The 19100-nt window shown below is 48.2% G+C and overlaps 1 protein-coding gene across 1 annotated transcript in view; it reads right to left on the reverse strand.

Moving 5' to 3' along the window:
* Positions 1-19100, reverse strand: part of EDF1 (endothelial differentiation related factor 1) — a 763231-nt gene that overhangs the window by 358293 nt on the left and 385838 nt on the right. Inside the window, exon 4 of the mRNA XM_044058360.1 lies at positions 13663-13756. Within this exon, the coding sequence (XP_043914295.1) occupies positions 13663-13756 (94 nt within the window). The remainder of the gene's footprint in view (positions 1-13662; positions 13757-19100) is intronic.

Genomic DNA, 19100 nt, shown 5'->3' on the forward strand with positions numbered 1-19100 from the left:
TAACAAAGTCTTGGGTCCTGCGTCGGTTGCTGTCCCTTCTCCCGTGATGTCAGGGGTATAAAACATGCAGCAGACGCCATTACATCAGTTTTTCTTGCCCCAGATGTCAGGTGCCCCCCTAATGGGAAGCAATTAAATCTATAAATATACAAGGTTATACCTCCAACAAAAAAGCAAATACACAAAAAAGATTTTGAGCATAATAAGAGAGAGTAGAGGTATAGCCAAAAGAAGTAAGGGTCTGGAGGGAGGGTAACCAGGACTGCAACAGTGAATACAAACATCTACATTTATGGTAAATGTACACAACTGTACTATGTACTTCGTGTTTCACTGTTGCAGTCATCACATTTGGGTAGATTTCCAAAGCAAAGGATGGGAGGAGGAATTTAGATAGCATTAGGACCAGCTATAAGGCCCTGCAAGACTGCAGTGGCAAAGCCAGCTCTGGATTTAGAGAAAATTGGCAGATTGTAATGCTTGGTGAAAGTATGTACAAAACTCCAGGTGGCAGCTTCTAGGATATCCCTGGTAGGGATGCCTCTGAGAAAGGCTGTAGAGGTAGATGCCGTTCTGGTTGAGTGGGGTCTGATCCCCTGTGGGATAGATTTTCCATGGTGCTTGTAGCAGAAATGAATGCAATGGCCTATCCATTTAGAAATGGTTTGCTTTGAAATACTTCCCCTCTGCCCTTGCAGCAAATGCCACCAGCAGTTGTTCAGATTTCCTCTGAGGTTTAGAATCTAAGTTGTCTGTGCACATCTAAGGAGTGCAGTATCCGTTCCCCTTTGTTCTGTGGTTTAGGAAAGAAGGTTGGCAAATGAATGGAATGATTAAGAGACACACTGGATACCACCTTGGGCATGAAGTAGGGATTGGTCCTGAGGGACACCCTGTCCGCATGAAAGATGATGACAGGCTCCACTGCCATAAGGGCCTGTAATTTAGATACCCTTCTTGCTGAAGTGATTGCTAAAAGGAAAGCTGTTTTCCAAGAAAGGAATTTTATGTCTGCAGTAGCAGCTGGCTCAAAAGGATGAAGGGTGTGATCTGCTTGAGCAGTGGATGAGAGAAGAGGGGAGGGTTCTGTGTTATAATGAGCTGAAATGGCTGAGGCATGAATTTTGATGGAGGAGAAAGACGGGCCCTTGTGAAGCATCTCAGTTAAGTATTGTAAAATCCGAGGTAAATTGGGCACTGCTGTGCTCATCCCTTGAAATTGGCTCCAAGCACAGAATCTTTTACATTTTTCAGCACAAGATTTTCTAGTACTAGGCCTCCTTGCCTCTAAAATGATATCCCAGACAAGTACCCTTTGTACAAAGGCCAGATGATTCAAAAGTATGTCCTGCCTGAATTGGACAATCGTCCAGGTATGGGTATATCTGAATATTTCTTTGCCTGCAAAATGCAATGACTGGAGCTCTGCACTTTGTGAATACCCTGGGCAAAGTAGATAAGCCAAAGGGCAGTGCAGAGAACTGCAAGATTCCCTGATTGGGATGTGCATGTATGCTTCCTTTAAATCTAGTGTTGCCAACCAGGCATCTTTGCCTAGCATAGGGAGCAACTGGTGAAGAGTCAGCATCTTGAATTTTGGAATCACCAAAAAGGTGTTTAGAGTAGACAGGTCCAGGATAGGCTGCCATGAATTGTCTTTTCTGGGTACCAGGAAAAGTCTTGAGCAGAAACTTTTAGTTATGTACTTACCATAACGATAGATGTATGGGATCCATCTCACCTACATTCATTACGGACGGGCTCGGAGCAGAGAATCGGCTCCGACTCGGCCGCTATAACTAGCACGAAGTCTCTCATTGGCTGGGCCAACCCTGTATCCCAGGTTGCACCACGCCCAAACCCCCAGATCTTGTTTGCCCCAATATTACCTTGGCACACACACCACACCATAAGGATATATAGGTAAGAGGAGAGAAAAAATAATATCCTCAGAGGGATCAGAATACAAGTTTCCTCCAAGTCCAACAGGTAGGGGGAAGGAGGGAGAGAAGAATGTAGGCGAGATGGATCCCATACATCTATCGTTATGGTAAGTACATAACTAAAAGATGTAATGTGATCCTATCTTGCCTACATTCATTACTGACGGGACAGCGTCCCTAGCACCTAAATCCTGGGAGGCTCACTGGAAAACACTCCTGAGCACTGTGGAACCGAAGGAAGCCCGACCTCTAGAGGCCACGTCCAGTTTGTAATGAGAAATAAAGGTATGTGGAGAAGTCCAAGTAGCCGCTACACATCTCATCTATGGATAGTCTAGCATGAAAAGCCACTGAAGTTGACATAGCCCTGGTAGAATGCGCCTTAACTGGAAAGGGAAGATCCCTACCCGCTAATGCATAAATAAATGAGATGCAGTCCCTAATCCACTTAGCTATGGTGCCCTTAGTTACAGATCTGACAATTCTACTGTCCGAAAAGAACACAAACAACTGATCTGATTTCCTCTCCTGTTGTGTCCTATTTAAATAAAACCTCAGTTGTCTATGCACATCCAAATGGTTAAATTTGTATTCCGCTTTGTTGGAAAATCGTGGAAAAAAGACCGGAAGCTCAATAGACTGGTGGAGACAAAGGGCAGAAGAGACCTTCGGGAGAAGGGAAGGATTAAGTCTCACTGATACTCTGTCCTGATGAAAAATCAAATAAGGAGGTTTAACAGAAAGGGCTCGAAGCTCCGATACCCTTCTAGCTGACGTTATGTCTACCAAAAAGGCAGTCTTCAATGACAAAAATTTCAATTTGCAAGAGGCTGCCGGCTCAAAGGGAGAAGACGTTAAAGCTGTGAGCACCACATTTAAATCCCATGGCAAAACGGGTTGCGAAATCGGGGGGCGAAGCAACCAGGCTCCTTTCAGGAAAACTTTACACAGCTTATGACCCATGAGGGAGGGCTCGTGTGCAACATGATAATTAGAGATCGCTGCCAACTGCACCTTTGTAGTTGAGGCAGCCGAACCCTTTCTAAACAATGTTGCTAAGAAATCTAACACCGCCGACACAGGGGCTGTAAGGGGATCAAGATCACGTTGCTGAGCCCAAATTGCAAATCTCTTCCATTTAATAGAGTATACTTTCCTAGTAGAAGACTTGTGGGAGGAGGACAGAATATGTACTACTTCCGGGGTAAGGATATGCTGTCTGACTAAGGTCGGAAGTGGAGAAGCAAGGCAGCGAGCTTGAGAGTTCGTAGGGACGGATAGAGCTGTCCTGACTGATGAGTCAATAGGTCTGGAGCTGGGTCCAGAATCCAAGGACCATCCACCTCATACTTTCGAAGGAAGGGGAACCAAACTTGACGGGGCCAGTGTGGTGCGATCAAGATCATCTTGCTTCCCAAGCAGGTAGCCTTCTGAATCACTCTTGGTAGAAGAGGGACCGGAGGGAAGGCATAGAGCTGACCGGAGGGCCAATTGTGGACTAGAGCATCCCTGGTTGACTCCCCCTGTGGGGGGATCAGTGTGAAAAAATTGCTGCACTTCGCATTCAGGGGGCTGGCAAAGAGGTCGCAGCAGGGAAGGCCCCACCTGGAGAAGATCTGAGCAGCCACTCGATCGTTCAGGGACCACTCGTGAGGCATCAGAATAGCTCTGCTCAGCCTGTCTGCTATCACACTGGACTTCCCCGGAATGTGCGTTGCCACTAGAAAGTGCTGGGAAACGATCGCCCAATTCCACACTCTCATGGCCTCCCTGCAAAGGGGGTAGGACTTGGTTCCTCCCTGCTTGTTCAGATACCAGACAACGGACATGTTGTCGGAAAGAATCGCAATAGTTCCCCTGGGAAGAGAGCTGTGAAGTGCATGCAACGCTAGAAGCACCGCTCTCATCTCCAGAACACTGATATGCAAGTGAACCTCGTGGTCTTGCCACATACCTTGAACCGTCTCGCCCAGATAATGCCCCCTCCCCCACCCTATCTGGGAGGCATCCGTGGTTACTGTGGGAATAGGGGACGGGGGCACAAGGGTCTCCCTTGATTCAGGTTGGACGAGAGAAGCCACCAACCCAGATCCTGCCGGCATCTCTCCGTGATGAGAATCGGATGGGACAAGGGATGATCCTGATATGACCACTGGGCCGAAAGGAGCCACTGAAGTAATCGCATGTGTAACCTGGCTAGCGGAACTAGAAGGGTAGCCGCCATTGATCCCAACAACTGAAGAACCATCCTGGCTTGTGCTTTTTCCCAGGGTAGTAAAGCCAGAACTTGGGCCTGTAACACTTTTATTCTCTCTGCCGGTCGGAAAGCTCACATTTCTACAGAGTCTAGCCCTGCGCCGATAAAGGCAACACGCTGTGATGGCAATACAGATTTTGCCTAGTTGAATGAAATCCCTAGTAGATGGCCCAATTTGACAGTAGCTCTCGTGGCTTGAACGAGTAGATACCTGGTGGGGGCGGTGAGGAGCCAGTCGTCTAGATAAGGAAACACCTGGAATCCTAGACGTCTCAGGTGAGCTGTCACCACTGCCAGACACTTGGTGAACACCCTGGGGGCTGTGGTGAGACCAAAGGGCAGGGCTCGGAATTGAAAATGACTGGCGCCCAGGCGGAAGCGTAAATGATTCCTGGAGGCCTTGTTTATCTTGATGTGATAACAGGCATCCTTGATATCAATGGAGCACATCCATACTCCTTTTTCCAGCAAGGGGAAAATGGATTGCAACATGACCATTCGGAACTTGGACTTCTTTACAAAGCGGTTTAAATGGCTGAGATCCAGAATGGGTCTCAAGTCCCTTGTTCTTTTTGGCACCAAAAATAATCTTGAGTAAGTTCCTAATCCGATCTGGTCTGCGGGGACTGGTTGGATGACTCCTTTTTCTAGCAGCCTTGAGACCTCTATTGCTGCCTGATCCCGTTGACTGGGTGGGACGTCCGGGATTTTCCTTGATGGCGGGGGATAAAGGAATGGTGTAACCTCCGGTGATGATAAGCACCCATCGATCCTAAGTGATGGACTCCCAGGCCTGAAGATGCTCGAATGACCCCGACTGGCTCGAGACGACAGTCGGGTAATCCCTCAGGGACGTTGGTAGGAGGAACCACAAAAGGACTCATGGTCTCCTGTATTATGGGGCCTCCACCTCTAGGCGAATGCCTTCCATTAAAATTCCCCTCCTCTGCCCCTGGAGGGGGTCACTATGATGGGCAGGGGAAGACTTTTGAGACTTTCTGAACCACATTTTCCCTCCCCTCTGAGCCTTGGGATAAGGTCTAGTGGGAAGCGAAAAACGGGCCCCAACGGCAGACAAGGTCTTACCCTCCTGCTCACATCTAGTGAGGGTGCCTTTCACTTTGGGTCCAAAAAGGGAGAACCCGAAATGGGGCGTCCGTGAAAGAAGACTTGAAAGCCTCCGCAAAATGACACAAGCATCCAAGCTTGCCTCCTAAGGGCTACCAAACTCTGCTCTACCCGCCTCGGCTGCATAAGATATGAGCCTCATGGACGAGTTGACGATGGAAGAAAGGGTAGACAGCTGGGCGTTAACAGGCTGGGCCAACGCCTCAGGCAAGTTACCTGACAGGGTATCTCCCAACTCCTTTATGAGATCCCTTTGTAGCCACGTAAAATGACACAAGTAATTCAGCGACCGCAAGGTAAAGGCCACTGAAGCCAGGGTACGCTTCCCATACCTATCCATACTCCTAGACACCTTATTAGGAGGATGGATGGAAGTAAAAGCCTCTGCCACGTCCTGCTGAGTGGCAGACCCCACCACCATAGCATCCACAGGTACTCCCTTGGTCAAAAATTATTTTCCAGGAGGTGCAGATAAGAACTTATTAGGGCGGCTAGGAACCGGCTCCACAGAGTCAGGGTGTTCCCACACCCTTCGACAAATAAGGTCCAATAATTCATCGAAGGGTGGAGACACCCAGGAGGCGGAAGGCTGGGCTCCGAAGGCCTTGAGGAAGACAGACTCATCCTCAGAAGGGTTTTTGGATGGCCAGTCGCCCCGCTGTCTCAAGATCTCCAGGATATCGGAGAACGAGACATCATCAGAGGACGACTTCGGGGACCCTTCTGCATCATCGAGGTCGGTATCCGAGGTGACACTCATCTGGGGAGTCTACATGCTTCCTCTTGCACAACTTCTTTCTGGAAGGCTCTTCAGGCACAGACTCTGAAGGGCCCTCAGAAAGTAGGGGACCACACATGGAGGTATTCTCAGGCCTAGGAGCCCCGCTGTCCAGAGAGGGGGGGGGCACCAGAAGCTCTAGTCGCAGCATCTGGGAAAGGAGTTGCCGATTCAGGTGAAGTCACTATGGACTTGGCCAGCGTTCTCCTCATAGCCTCGAAGGCAGGTCCACCAGAACTGGACGAAAAACCTGCCTCCGAGAGTCTGGGTACCCCTAGCCGAAGAACCAAGGGCGAGACTCGGAGCCGCAGCCTGAAGCCCCGATGTATCCCCCCTCGGGTTCGACTGAGGACACCAGAGTACCGAAACCTGTAGAAGGAATGGAAAAGGTTGGAGCCGAGGTCGGATCCGAAAGACTAGCAGGAGGTTTCGGAGTCGACCCAGGGACTTCACTCGATTCGGCAGACTCCGGCTCAGACGACACTGAAGTTGTTGGAGGAGGAAGAAACGGAACCGATATAGTAGCTGGCTCCGGAGCCGACTGGGCTGGAGCCGAAAATAATTTAGTTAACACTGGCGACTGGAGGAGCCTCTGGAACACCCTATCGACATCCGAATCAGAGAGCCTGGAGGACTTGGAGGAGACAGAAGGGGGTCGAGAAACCTTCTCTGTTGGAACAGAGACATGACTGGGGAAATGGCTCCGAATCGGCTCCAAAAAGATCGGAGCCGAAGCAGGCTCGAGAACCACCGCAACCTCCTTCGGCGCCGACGACCGTGGAGTCGAAGAAGCCGACCCCGCAACAGACAAGACTTCCTGCGGCTCAGAGACCAGTGGAGCCGAGGAAAGAGATATAGTTTTTGACCTTTTCTCCGGAGGCTCCGATGAACTAGTCGGAGACTTCATTTTAGTCTTGGACCTGGATTTCTCAGAGGGAGAAGATGCCAGTTTCCTCAAAGGAGGGTTTAATCAAACCCTTACGGATAAGTTTATTTTTTCTCCCCTGTAAAACCCTGGCAGTGAAGGCATGACACACTGCAGGATTCCTGCAAGTGTATGGCACCAAGACAATATACACAGATGGCGTGGCCATCAGTCAGCGACATCTTATACGCACATTTGGCGCATTTTTTAAAGCCAGATGGCTTATGTTCTTTTGGTTCCTTGCCCGACATAAGGAACACAACCCACAAGTAGAGCAACAAAAATTCGACTTATCAACACGAAGCACACTCAGCAACACAAGGTAGGGAGGGAGGAAAGGGCTCTAACTTAAACGCCCGAACACTAACGACACAAGATAGGGCAAAGGCCCTCTAACTTAAATGGGCCTAGCCCACCAAACAGAAGGATCAACTAACAACAAACGCAATCAGTCACAAAAAATTGATACAACAGACAACGTAGCTATTAGAATAGCTTTTTTGGTATAACTGGAGCAACAGCTATAAGTTTAAAAAAAAGAGAGAGGGTACTTAGCCACAGCCAAGTCGAGATCACGTCGTTACTCTAGGAGCGGCAAACGAGATCTGGGGGTTTGGGCGTGGTGCATCCTGGTATACAGGGTTGACCCAGCCAATGAGAGACTTCGTGCTAGTTATAGCGGCCGAGCCCGTCAGTAATGAATGTAGGCAAGATAGGATCACATTACATCCTTGTCCCTTTTCCTCTTCTGGTACCAAGTGAATAGCCCCCATGCTTAAGAGAGAAAGTACTTGCTTTTGGGCCTCTGCCCACTGATTTGGGGGTAGATCTGGCCACCTGCTTGGTGTTGGTAACGTGTGGAAGTGAAATCTGTATCCCTGGGACACTATTTAAAACCCATTTGTTCTGGGTAATGAGTTCCCAGTTCTTGGCATGAAGAGCAATCTTTCCCCCCAAAGGGGCAAGTCAGTTGAGAAGTGCTTGGAAGTTTTAAAAAGAAGTCAATGAGACAGTTTACCATAGGGGGAGTTTTATTACTCCCAGATTTGGAAGTGGAGGCCCACCACTGCTTAGTCCTGTGCGTACCCTGGGACTGAAGCCTGGGAGCTCTGCTGGATCTGGGTTTGGACTGAGAAGGTCTGGAAGAGGCAGGAAAGGACTAATTCTTGGAAGGCCAATACCTACTAAACCCTTGGAGGTTGTACTTGTAAAGAAACAGTTAACAGTTTGCATAGATTTAGCTTTTTCCTCCATCTTTTTAAGAACAACTTCTGCCTTGTTGCCAAACAGGGGGTCCTGGTTTAAGGGAGCATATCCAGTAATTTTGCTTTAACATGATCTGGCAAGGATTAAGCCAAGCATGCCTTCTAAGTATAGACCCAGTTACAGCAGCCCTGTAAGATGCCTCTACTGAATCAAAACCACATTGCAAAGTATGTTTTCAAACTTGTTCAGCTGAACGCAGTAAATCCTGTAAATCCTCATTTTCAGCACAACCAGGAATCAACATAATTTTCTGATTACGTAATCCAATAATATGCTGCGGATACATACGAAACTGGCAGTTTAAGGCTCTAATGGCCAAAGTTGCAGAAATGTACACCTTCTTAGCCCATCTATCCAGCGCCCTGGAGTCTCTATCAGAGGGGGTAGGATGTGAAATGGTCTCAGGATCCACAGTAGGGCCTTTAAAAAGGAACTTGAGAGAGTCAGGGACCCTGTAATATCTATCAGGTTTTCTGGGAGCAGGAGGTAAAGAGTCAGGGGCCAAGCTAGATTCCAAAAGGCATCAACAACAATGTCTAGTACAGGAGGTATGGCTAAAGGCCTGTGCTGGGGCAGGAGTAAGAAATCCCTAAGCCTCTTTTTAGAATCGGAGAAATCCTGACTTTCCCAACGAAAATGCTCCCAGACAGTATGCAAGTTTTGACCAAAAGAAAAATCCTCTGGGGGGAAGCAGAGGGAATAGAGTCCTCAGCATCAGAATCTTCATAGGTAGATCAGGGCCTGGTCATCAGAGGAAACAGAAAATTCAGAATCCTGGTCAGTAGTATCAAAAGCAAACTCAGTCCTAGGTCTCAGAGGGGGAAGGCTGGCTCCCCCGATTAAAGTAATAAGGTCTTCAGCCATTCTTATTTGTTTTTTAGGCATAGGCAGCCTGACCATGCGGTCTGGGCGTCAGTTTTTGGGGCATGCTTTGAGTTTTAGGCCTTGAAGAAGAAGATGGCGTTGGTTTAATACGCAAGTCAGTAGGCTTGAATACACCCTCAGAAGCCGGTGCCTACACAGCAGCTCCAGACCCATCCAAGGTAGAGACATCCGCAGGTTCCACAGCTGAAGCATCTCGCGGCATACCGGACTCCGAATGGGTTTCAGTAGAGGCCTGTGAATCTGAAGTAGCGGGCATCAGGGGCTGCGAAAGCACCTCACACAGTACCGGCGAACTGGTGACTGGCTTAAGAGAAGCATCTTCGGCAGCTTTGGACCTAGGCGGCCTGTCTCTGTCTTTACCTTTGCGTTTTTTCGGAATGTCGGTAGTCGGATGGCTTACCGAAGACATATCAGGATAATTGAACAGAGCACCAAAATATTTAGAAGCGAAAATATACCAATGATGGATAGCTTGTGGTTTAAATAAGGCATAAAAACAGACAGCGAGGTACGTCATGGTCAGGGCTTAGGCAAGGAATACAGTATGAATGAAAATCTTTATGAAGTATTTGCTTTCCACAAGTAATACAATTATTTACTTTTACTGACATCAGTTAAGAGCAAGAAAAAGTTTCCCCAACGGGGTACTTAGCTTTTAGTTGAAGATTTCTGTTCTGAAACTCGAAAACAAAAATTTCAGGAGTTGGCCGGCCGGCACTTGCGAACTGCTTCTGCTTCAGGCACTGCATGGCAAGAAAGACTGATGTAATGGCGTCGGCTGCATGTTTTATACCCCTGACGACCTGACGTCACGGAAGAAGGGACAGCAACCGACGCAGGACCCAAGACTTTGCTAATCAGGCCGACTAAGGGCTACTGCAAGCAGATCACCCAAATGTGATGACTGCAACAGTGAAACATGAAGAACATCCAGGCTTGCTCAAAGTTGTAGATACCTCCGCTGACGTGCAGGCTGGAGAAACAAGCGTGGCTTCCCAAATGGTACTCGAAGTCACCAGTCCTATCTGATGTTCCTCAGCCCCATAGACCGGAAACTGACAAGACATCCGTATCAGAGGTGCAGTGTCAGGCCTACACACCTTGGCCATCTTTTTTGGCAGCTCTGCTGCGATGGCCAGTTCTGATTCCATACAGAGGGCTAAGCATTTCAGACAGGTTTTCTGCAAAGAGGTTAAGGGCTTTTAGACGGCTGTGCAGTGTTTTGTGAATGAACAACTGGCAGACTGAACACGTGTTATAGTCATGGGACAGCCCTAAGCAAAACATGCAGAGGTCGTGGCTACCTGTGTGGGATCTGCTAACTGCACTTACATTTTCCCTTCCTAGATGACATGGATGGAATCAGCTAATTAAGAATTAAACAGCAACCCAAGCTTAGCAAAAAAGCTAGGAAAAGATTCCACAATGGGGTACTTATCTTTATTGGAAACTCTAGTGTGGAGCTGAACAATAAAGCAGACGTTCAACTGTGGCAGAGAAGTTCTGAGGTTGGTGCATGAGGACATTGCATTTATGGCCCACGGTTTATGGTGTCAACGTGACACGTCCCACATACCTTACAGCAGCCAGGTTAAGCTTTTGAAAATAAGCCAGACGCTTGGGTCGCCCAAGGCAGAGGATCCCACATGCAAGAATACTGCAACATGAGAATAGAAGGACATCAAGAATTATAGGTTTATAGGGTGATACTAGGCTATTGGCAGAGAGGCCCTTATAAGCCTAGCCAAGAATTTCATCCATGTTCCCTCAAAGTCAGCAACTGTTTCCCCTGCCCAGCAGGGACACAGGTGGGATTCCCAGGGGTGTATTTTCTGCTTCTCATCCAGTCATCTAGGTTCCACTTAAAGAGGGCTAGTGAGGTACTCTGCTTGACATGGACAGGGAATCTATTCCACAGACGGGGAGTCTTTGGCACACAAATCTATCCTGCCAACAAGTTCTATTAATGTCACAGACCAGGTTAAGGCCTTGCATGCAGGTTGAGCAAGTGAAGTTTGTCTTACGGATATGCAGCAACTCCATCAAGCCTGGGTCTGAAATGGCCTTGTATGCCAGAAACAGGTCACCTCAGAGTAGTCTGTATGTGACTGAGTAGAGGGACAGGGCTTTTAGCCCAACTGTAAAGGACAGGTATTTGAGACCCTGGATTTTCCTTGTCAGGGACCTCTGTAGTCTCTCCAACTGCTGCATGTGATTGGCAAGGTAAATGCCTGAGCAAGCACTGTACTCGATAATGGGTCTGATAAGGGTGGGGTACAGGGATGTTATGACCTTGTTCCTGGATGAAATACCCAGGTGGGCCATGCAGAAAGCATTCCGTACAACGGAGGCAACGGGCTGGTCAAAAGTTAGGTTGCTTTCAACCTGGGTGCACAAGTCCCTCACTACTTATTGCACGCTTAGTACGTTGTTGTTAATGAGATAATTAGTGGGGATGACATTCTCCCCAAAGGGGATAATGACGCATTTCTTAGCTTTCAGTTTGAGGCCATGCTTCTGGCACCAATCATTAGTTTGGGTAAGGTCCTCTTGGAGGATGTTCACATCACTAGGGGAATTTAAGACAGTGCCCAGCTTGTAGTCATCTGCAAACCTGTTCAGCCACACACCACTGGTTTTGGCTTGTACCTCAGAAAAGTATATCCCAAACAGTACAGGCCCACAGAAAGCTTCTTGGGGTACACTGCTCGTAATGGGTCTACTACTAGGAGGTGGCTTCCCCTACTTTGACTGAGTGGGTTCTATCAGTAAGCCAGTTAGCTAATCATCTAGTAACATACGGGTTGATGCCTAGCTGGGAGAGTTCATCTATTATGCCCGAGTGGGGAATAGTATTAAAGGCTTTGGCTAGGTTAAGGTAGGCGGTGTGCACTGCTGACTGTTTCGAAAAAGTCGACCATGTTTAACAGGCATGATCTCCCACTGACAAAACCAAACTGTGTGGAGTCAAGCGTCTGGAGGCTGCCAATGCCCTTCTTTATAAGGTCCATAATAATGCGTTCCATGGCTTTGCAGATCAGGCTAGTTAGGCTGATGGGCCAATAATTGCCTGCGTCAGTGGATGCTCCACCTTTGTGGACAGGGATGACAGTGGCGGTCCTCCATTCAGCTGGGATGAAGCCGGTACTCAGGCTGAACAGGGTGTCTAACAGAGCTGAGAGCTCATGCCTGAGTTCATGTAGGATACAAACAGAGTTGTCATCGGGTCCCATGGAGACTGTATTTTTTGCCTTTGCGAGAACATTAAGGACCTGTTCCCTGGTGATGAGGGGCTCGGGCTGAAGGCATGGACAGGAAGAGCCAAAGTGGAGACGGAGGAGGCCTGTATTCATTTGGGCCTGCATTAAGACCCTAGAACACTTACAACAGATATCTACCACATACCTTTAGGTAATAACAGACCTAGCCAGGGGCAAGGGGGGGGGGGGGTGGCTCAGCTCTAGAAGAGCAACAGAAAATAGACCAAAGGAAAATAAAGGAGAAATTCTCAAAACACTACCAACAAGGAATTCACAGAGAAAGCCTGGAGTCTTAATGATGTGATGTAGCGATGAAGAGCTGCAAAAGCAAGATCTGGCAAGGATAGTGTCAGAGAGATGTAGGATTATGGGAACAGCTAAAATATGGGAAAATTTGTGTCCGACACCTGTGAGCTGCAGCTGTAGCCCTAGTGGTACAGAAGAATAAACCAGACCATGCCAGGCATAAGGGTTTTTTTTACTCCTCCTTTTTGCAGTGGTACTATTCTGAATTACTAACTTTTTATAAGGTCTGTAAAAGCAAAGTCTATACTTCTACTTCACTAAATTACACCAGAAAAGAGTTTAACTTAAGCTTGCAAAAAAGCTGTTCATTCTCAACATCAGAGGTGAAAAAATGTTTAAAGCTCCGGTCCTTAAAAATATTCCAGATCTTCCCTCCCCCACACTCTAACTAGGTAAAAAAGCTTTCCACCCTATTCAATTCAAAAGTGACCGTCTTAAAACAGAGATCAGCAAGGCAAATTGCAGCAGCCTGTAGCTTATGAAACTGTGCTTCGAGTTTGTCAAATGCAATAGCTACATAGAAAAAAGCAACACTTCACTCAATATAAATGAGCAATCTTTTACACACTGTGGTGGTATAATATATCCCTGTTCTTCAAAGATTTATCAGCTCTCTCTCTGGAAAAGGATTACCAAACAAGCTGTTTACAGCACTCCACTTGACTTCAGCAAAATACTCTCAATAGGATGTAAACCTGTAGGTGGTGACTAGGTCACAGAGAGAGAAACATTTTCTGTAACAATAAGACAAGAAAAATGGTAAAACGTTCACAAGATGCACCAGGGAAACAAATGGAAATTAAAATTAACTGCTGTATTACTTTATAGAATTACCTTTTACTCTTCAGAACTCTTGCCAGTCATGCAGCAAGTATTGACAAAGTCATTCTGTATAAATCTTTCAAACTACTCACCTAAAGCTCTCTCTAGTTTGCCCAAAACTTGGTTGTTTGGTATAGCTTTTCCAGCTTCATAGTCTGCTATTACTTGAGGTTTTTCACTAATTCTCTGTGAAATAAATATGGACATAATCAGTTTCTGCAATCAAGCCTCTACATATCCACTATCTTAATTCCCATAATTACACAAAAACTGCAGGATTTCTTGCTCTTCCATTTTAATCTAGCTTCAGTAATTAGAAGTTATGTACCTACCATAACGTTCCATGTTAGTTGTCTTCTCTCGCCTTCTTTCTTGCTGGATGGGTTCGGAACAGATCCTCAGCTCCGACTCGGCACTTGCTTAGCTTGAGAACTCCTTTTACCAGCTCGAGGCAACCCTATATCCCATGATGCAAGGCGGGACTACCTCAGATCTCGTTTGGTAGCTAACCTACCCTGCTAAGGACTAACCTAATATATTTAGGAAACCCAAGTTCATAATAAAAGAGTCCTCTAATGAAGGCTCAGGAGGAAACAACCTGATAGGAACTCTTCAAGATCTGTCCAGGCCAGGGGGAAGGAGGGAGGAAGAAAGAAGGCAGAGAAGACAACTAACATGGAACGTTATGGTAGGTACATAACTTCTAAATGTTAAGTTGTCAATCTCGCCTTCATTCTTGCTGGATGGGACCGCCCCTAGCACCTGTATCCCGGTGGCTCAATGGAACAGACTCTTGAGAACTGTGGAACCAAAACTGGCCCTGTCTCTGGAGGCCACATCTAACTTGTAATGAGAGACAAAGGTATGAGGAGGGCCCAAGTAGCTGCTGCACAAATGGTATCAATGGGTAGTCTATCCTGAAAGGCTGCAGAAGTGGATAGACTCCTGGTTGAGTGTGCTTCGGTTTACAAGGTAGTTGCTTGCCTCTGAGTGAGTACACATAAGAAATGGTGGAAGACAACCATCTGGATAAGGTCACTTTAGACACTGGGAGACCTTTCCTGTTTTCTGCATAGGAGACAAATAATTGGTCCGATTTCCTGAATTGTTTCGTTCTATGCAAATAGTACCTGAGCTGACGATGGACATCCAAAAATGAAGCTTTGTTCAGCTCTGTCAGAATAGTTTGGGAAAAAAAATGGTAGATCTATGGATTGATTAATATTGGTTTGAGACACAACTTTGGGGAGAAAGGACGGGTTCGTTCTTAAGGATACCCTGTCCTTGTGAAAAACCAAGTAAGGGGAACGGATGCAGAGAGCTTGAATCTCGGAAACCCTTCTTGCTGAAGTGACAGCCAGTAAAAATATAGTTTTCCAGGTCAATAATTTCAATGAACATGAAGCAGACGGTTCGAAGTGAGGTAACATCAAGGATGCCAACATTAAATTTAGATCCCATTGTGGCGGAGGATGTTTTATTGGCGGCTTTAAGAGAAACACTCCTCTCAGAAAGGCCTTGCATAGTCTATGAGACAATGTTATGATCTTGCAAGCCAACATGATACTTGGAAATAGCAGCCAGTTGAACTTTTACTGTAGATGAAGAAGATCCTGACTGAAAAACCTCAGCCAGGAAATCTAAAACAGAATGCACAGGAGCAGTAAAGGGATCAATATTCCTGGAATTTGCCCAAATGGAAAAACGTCGCCACTTGCTAGCATAAACCGTTCTGGTGGACGACTTTAAAGAAGCCACTAAGATGTCTCTGACCGAATCAGAGATCATAGGAAGCCTGGCTAGGGAAGGAAGTGGAGCAACCAAGCAGTGAGGTTGAGAGAATGAATGGCCCGGTGCTGTTGACCCGACTGGTGGATCAAGAGATCCAGAACTGGGTCCAGATGCCAGGGCTGCACCAGGAGGTGACGATGCAGAGACGGAAACCAAATTTGTTGAGGCCAGTAAGGGGCAATGAGAATCAACTTGGCCCTCAAAATGGTGGCTTTCTGAATGACTTGTGGAATCAAGGGAAAGGGAGGAAAAGCACAGAAGTCGCCGGGGCCAATCCTGGGTTAGAGAGTCTCTCAGGGGTTGGCCTGGTAGGGGAAAGAGGGTGAAAAAATCGGGGCACTTGTTGTTTTGGGGTGTAGCAAAAAGATCGCAACAAGGTGTGCCCCACTTCAGAAAAATCTGGTCCACTACAGATTGAGAGACCACTCGTGAGGCATGAGAATGGATCTGCTCAGCCTGTCCGCCAAGAGGTTGGACCTGCCGGGGATGTGCGTTGCTATCAGAAACCGATGAGAGGAGATTGCCCATTGCCAAAGTCTGAGAGCTCTCGACACAACGGATAGGACCTGGTCCCGCCCTGCTTGTTGATGTACCAGACCACAGACATGTTGTCCGTTTGTACTGCAATAGTCCCTACGGGAAGAAAGTCGTTGAGGGCTTGCAACGTTAAAAGCACCGCTCTCATCTCCAGGACATTTATGTGCAGATGGTATTCTATGGGTTGCCACGCCGTGGACCATCCTGCCCTGATAATGCCCCCACCCGATCAGAGAGGCATCCGTAGTAACTGTGGCAACGGAGGAGGGGAACAAAAGGTCGGCCCTGATGAAGAAGAGGGAAGATATCCACCAGTTCAGATGAGTCCTGCACGATTGTGTGACTAAGATTGGCCTCATCGGAAGACTGTGGAACGACCACTGAGTGAATAACAACCACTGCAGAAGGCATGTGGAAGCGAGCCAGTGGTAGAAGAACAATGGCCGCAGCCATAAGACCTAGAACCTTTAGTATCAGTCTGGCTTTGACTTTGCTGCTCTGCAATAAAATCCGAACGTATTTTTGGATGTCCAGAATTCTTTGATCTGTTAGTCTGGCTAACATTTTGACGGTGTTTAATTCTGCGCCTATAAAGGTGATAGATTGGCAAGGCCGCAGAGAAGATTTTCGAAATTGACTGAAATTCCCAAACTCCTGCATAGCTGCAGAGTGTAGTCTCTGGTCTGAAGAAGCTGACACCTGGTGGTGGCGGAGAGGAGCCAGTCGTCTAAATAAGGAAACACCTGGAATCCTTGACGTCTCAGATGAGCTGTGACCACTGCCATGCATTTGGTAAACACTCTGGGGGCTGAAGTGAGGCCAAAGGGCAGGGCTCTGAAATGGTAATGACTGGTCCCGAGCCGAAAGCGGAGAAACCGTCTGGAGCGCCTGTGAATCTTTATGTGATAGTACGCGTCCTGAAGGTCTATAGAGAACATCCAGTTGTCCTTGCCCAGAAAGGGCAGAATGGACTGAAGCGTGACCATCCGGAATCTTGCCTTCTTGACAAATCTGTTTAGACTGCTCAGGTCTAATATTGGTCTCCAATCTCCGTCCCTTTTGGGGACCAAAAAGAATCTAGAGTAGACGCCGGATCCTACTTGGTCTGCTGGAACAGTCTGGACGGCTCTTTTTTCTAGGAGCTTTGAAACCTCCTGTTCTGTCAAATCCCTTTGACCGGGTGAGATGTCTGGAAGGGATTGTCGAGGTGGGATACCTTCAAGGGGATTGTGTAACCCTCGGATATGATCGACTGTACCCACATATCTTGTGAAAGGGAATGCCAGGCTACTGGGTACAGCGAAATCCTTCCCCCGACTGCCTCCAAGGGTGGACAGTCGGGCAACACCTCAGGGGTGCTGAAATGGCTTCTCAGGAAGAGACTCCCTGTTGCCCTGGTTCTGAGGACCCCCTGCCTCTAGGGCGTCTATTATTGTTACCCCTCTGCCTCTGGGAGTAAACTGACCAAGTGTGTCCGTGTAGCTCCTTGAGCTTTATGAACCACATCTTCCCTCCTTCTGACCCTTGGGATATGGTCTAGAAGGGGTGGAAAATGGACTCCAACGGCAGAAAGAGTTTTACCGTCCTGCTCACACCTGGTCAAGGTATCCTTCACCTGAGGTCGAACAAAGCCGAACCGTCAAAGGGTATTGGTGAAGGACTTAAAGGGGTCCGCAAAATTACAAAGCCGCATCCAGGCTTGACATCTAAGAGCCACTCCTGTGCCTGCGGCTGCTCGCTCCATCGGCCGCATAGGATATGAGCCGCATGGAGGAGTTGGATAAGGAATTCAGGATTGCTAGCTGTGAGGCAATCTTTCTTGAGCCCCAGCAGCAGAAGGATCCTGGACCACTTCACCTAGTTCCTTGAGAATATCTCTTTGAAGCCTGGTGAAGTGACAAAGGTAGTTCAGCGAGCATAGCAAAGGTCGCTGAAGAAAACATCCGCTTTCCATACCTGTCCATGGTCCTAGAATCCTTGTTAGGAGGATGGACAGGTACTGAAGGATCCGCAGTTCCTTCTTAGTGGCCGCCACCACCATAGCATCCACAGAGACCTTTGGAAAGAAACTGTTTGTCCGAGGGGCCGTAATAAACTTGGATGGTCTCCCGGGGACAGGTTCCATAGAATCTGGAGCTGCCGCCTTCGAGCCACTACCTGCATAAGTGGGTCGAAGGCAGAGACACCCAGGAGGTGGAGGGTCGGGATCCAAAGCCTCCAGGTATACCGACTCATCCTCGGAGGGGTCAATGGAGGCCAATTCCCCTCTGTTTGAGGAGCTCAAGGATGTCTGAAAGGAGACATCCTCAGAGGGGATCGGAACCCTCCGACTCATCTAAGTCGGTATCAGATGTAGTAGACTCAGGGGAGTGTGTGTTTCCTCACGCCCTTCTTCGAGGGGTTCCCCTGCAGGATCAGGAGAAACCTCGAAGAGGAAGATATTCCCAATGGGGAAACCTGGGCGATGGATCCCTGGGCCTGAGAGCAAGAGGCTGGCAAGAGGCGTCTACAGGCACCAAGAGGGAGGAGCTAGAGGGATGGACCGTTGACCTGGCTCAGGTGCCAGAACACTCCTCATCACCTCAAAGGCTCCCCTCCCGGAGACCGGAATATTCCCATTCGAGGAAATAGGAATTCCGGCTCCACCGAGAGGGAAGGCTCAGAGGCAGATGTCGGTGCCGAGCTTGCAAAGCCAAAGCCCGAGAAGGAGAGCGGGTCGGACAAGGGTCCGATGCCACTAGCCCCTCGGAGCCGACTAGGGAAACTCGGCGACCGGATCCCTCCAAGGAAGGTCTCAAGGAGGAGATCGAGCAAGACGACGGAGCCGAAAAAGGATGTATCGGTTCGGCGCCGACACAGTCGCTGTCCCGAAGCTCTGGCCCAACTCTGGTGGAGAGTCGGAGGAGGAAGTTCAAGGGTGAAGCAATAGCAAGTCTGCTGAGACGGGCTATGGAGCATTTGGGCCAGTGCCTGCGACTTTAACAGCCTGCTTACCACCCTCTCTAAATCGTGGTCAGACAGCCTGGAAGATCTCGAAGATCGGCTCCGATGACTCCGCCCGACAAAAGAGGAGACCCGAGCAGTGGATAGATTCCAAAGGCGGGACCGAGATCTCTTCTTGGAGGAAGTCATCGGAGCCGACGCCCTAGTTCCAGATGGAGCAAGGCTTCGCCCGATATTGATACTGTGTCGGCTCCAGCCG

The sequence above is a fragment of the Protopterus annectens genome, chromosome 16.part0 (assembly GCF_019279795.1).
Source record: "Protopterus annectens isolate FY-2018-M chromosome 16.part0, PAN1.0, whole genome shotgun sequence".
NCBI lineage: Eukaryota > Metazoa > Chordata > Ceratodontiformes > Protopteridae > Protopterus > Protopterus annectens.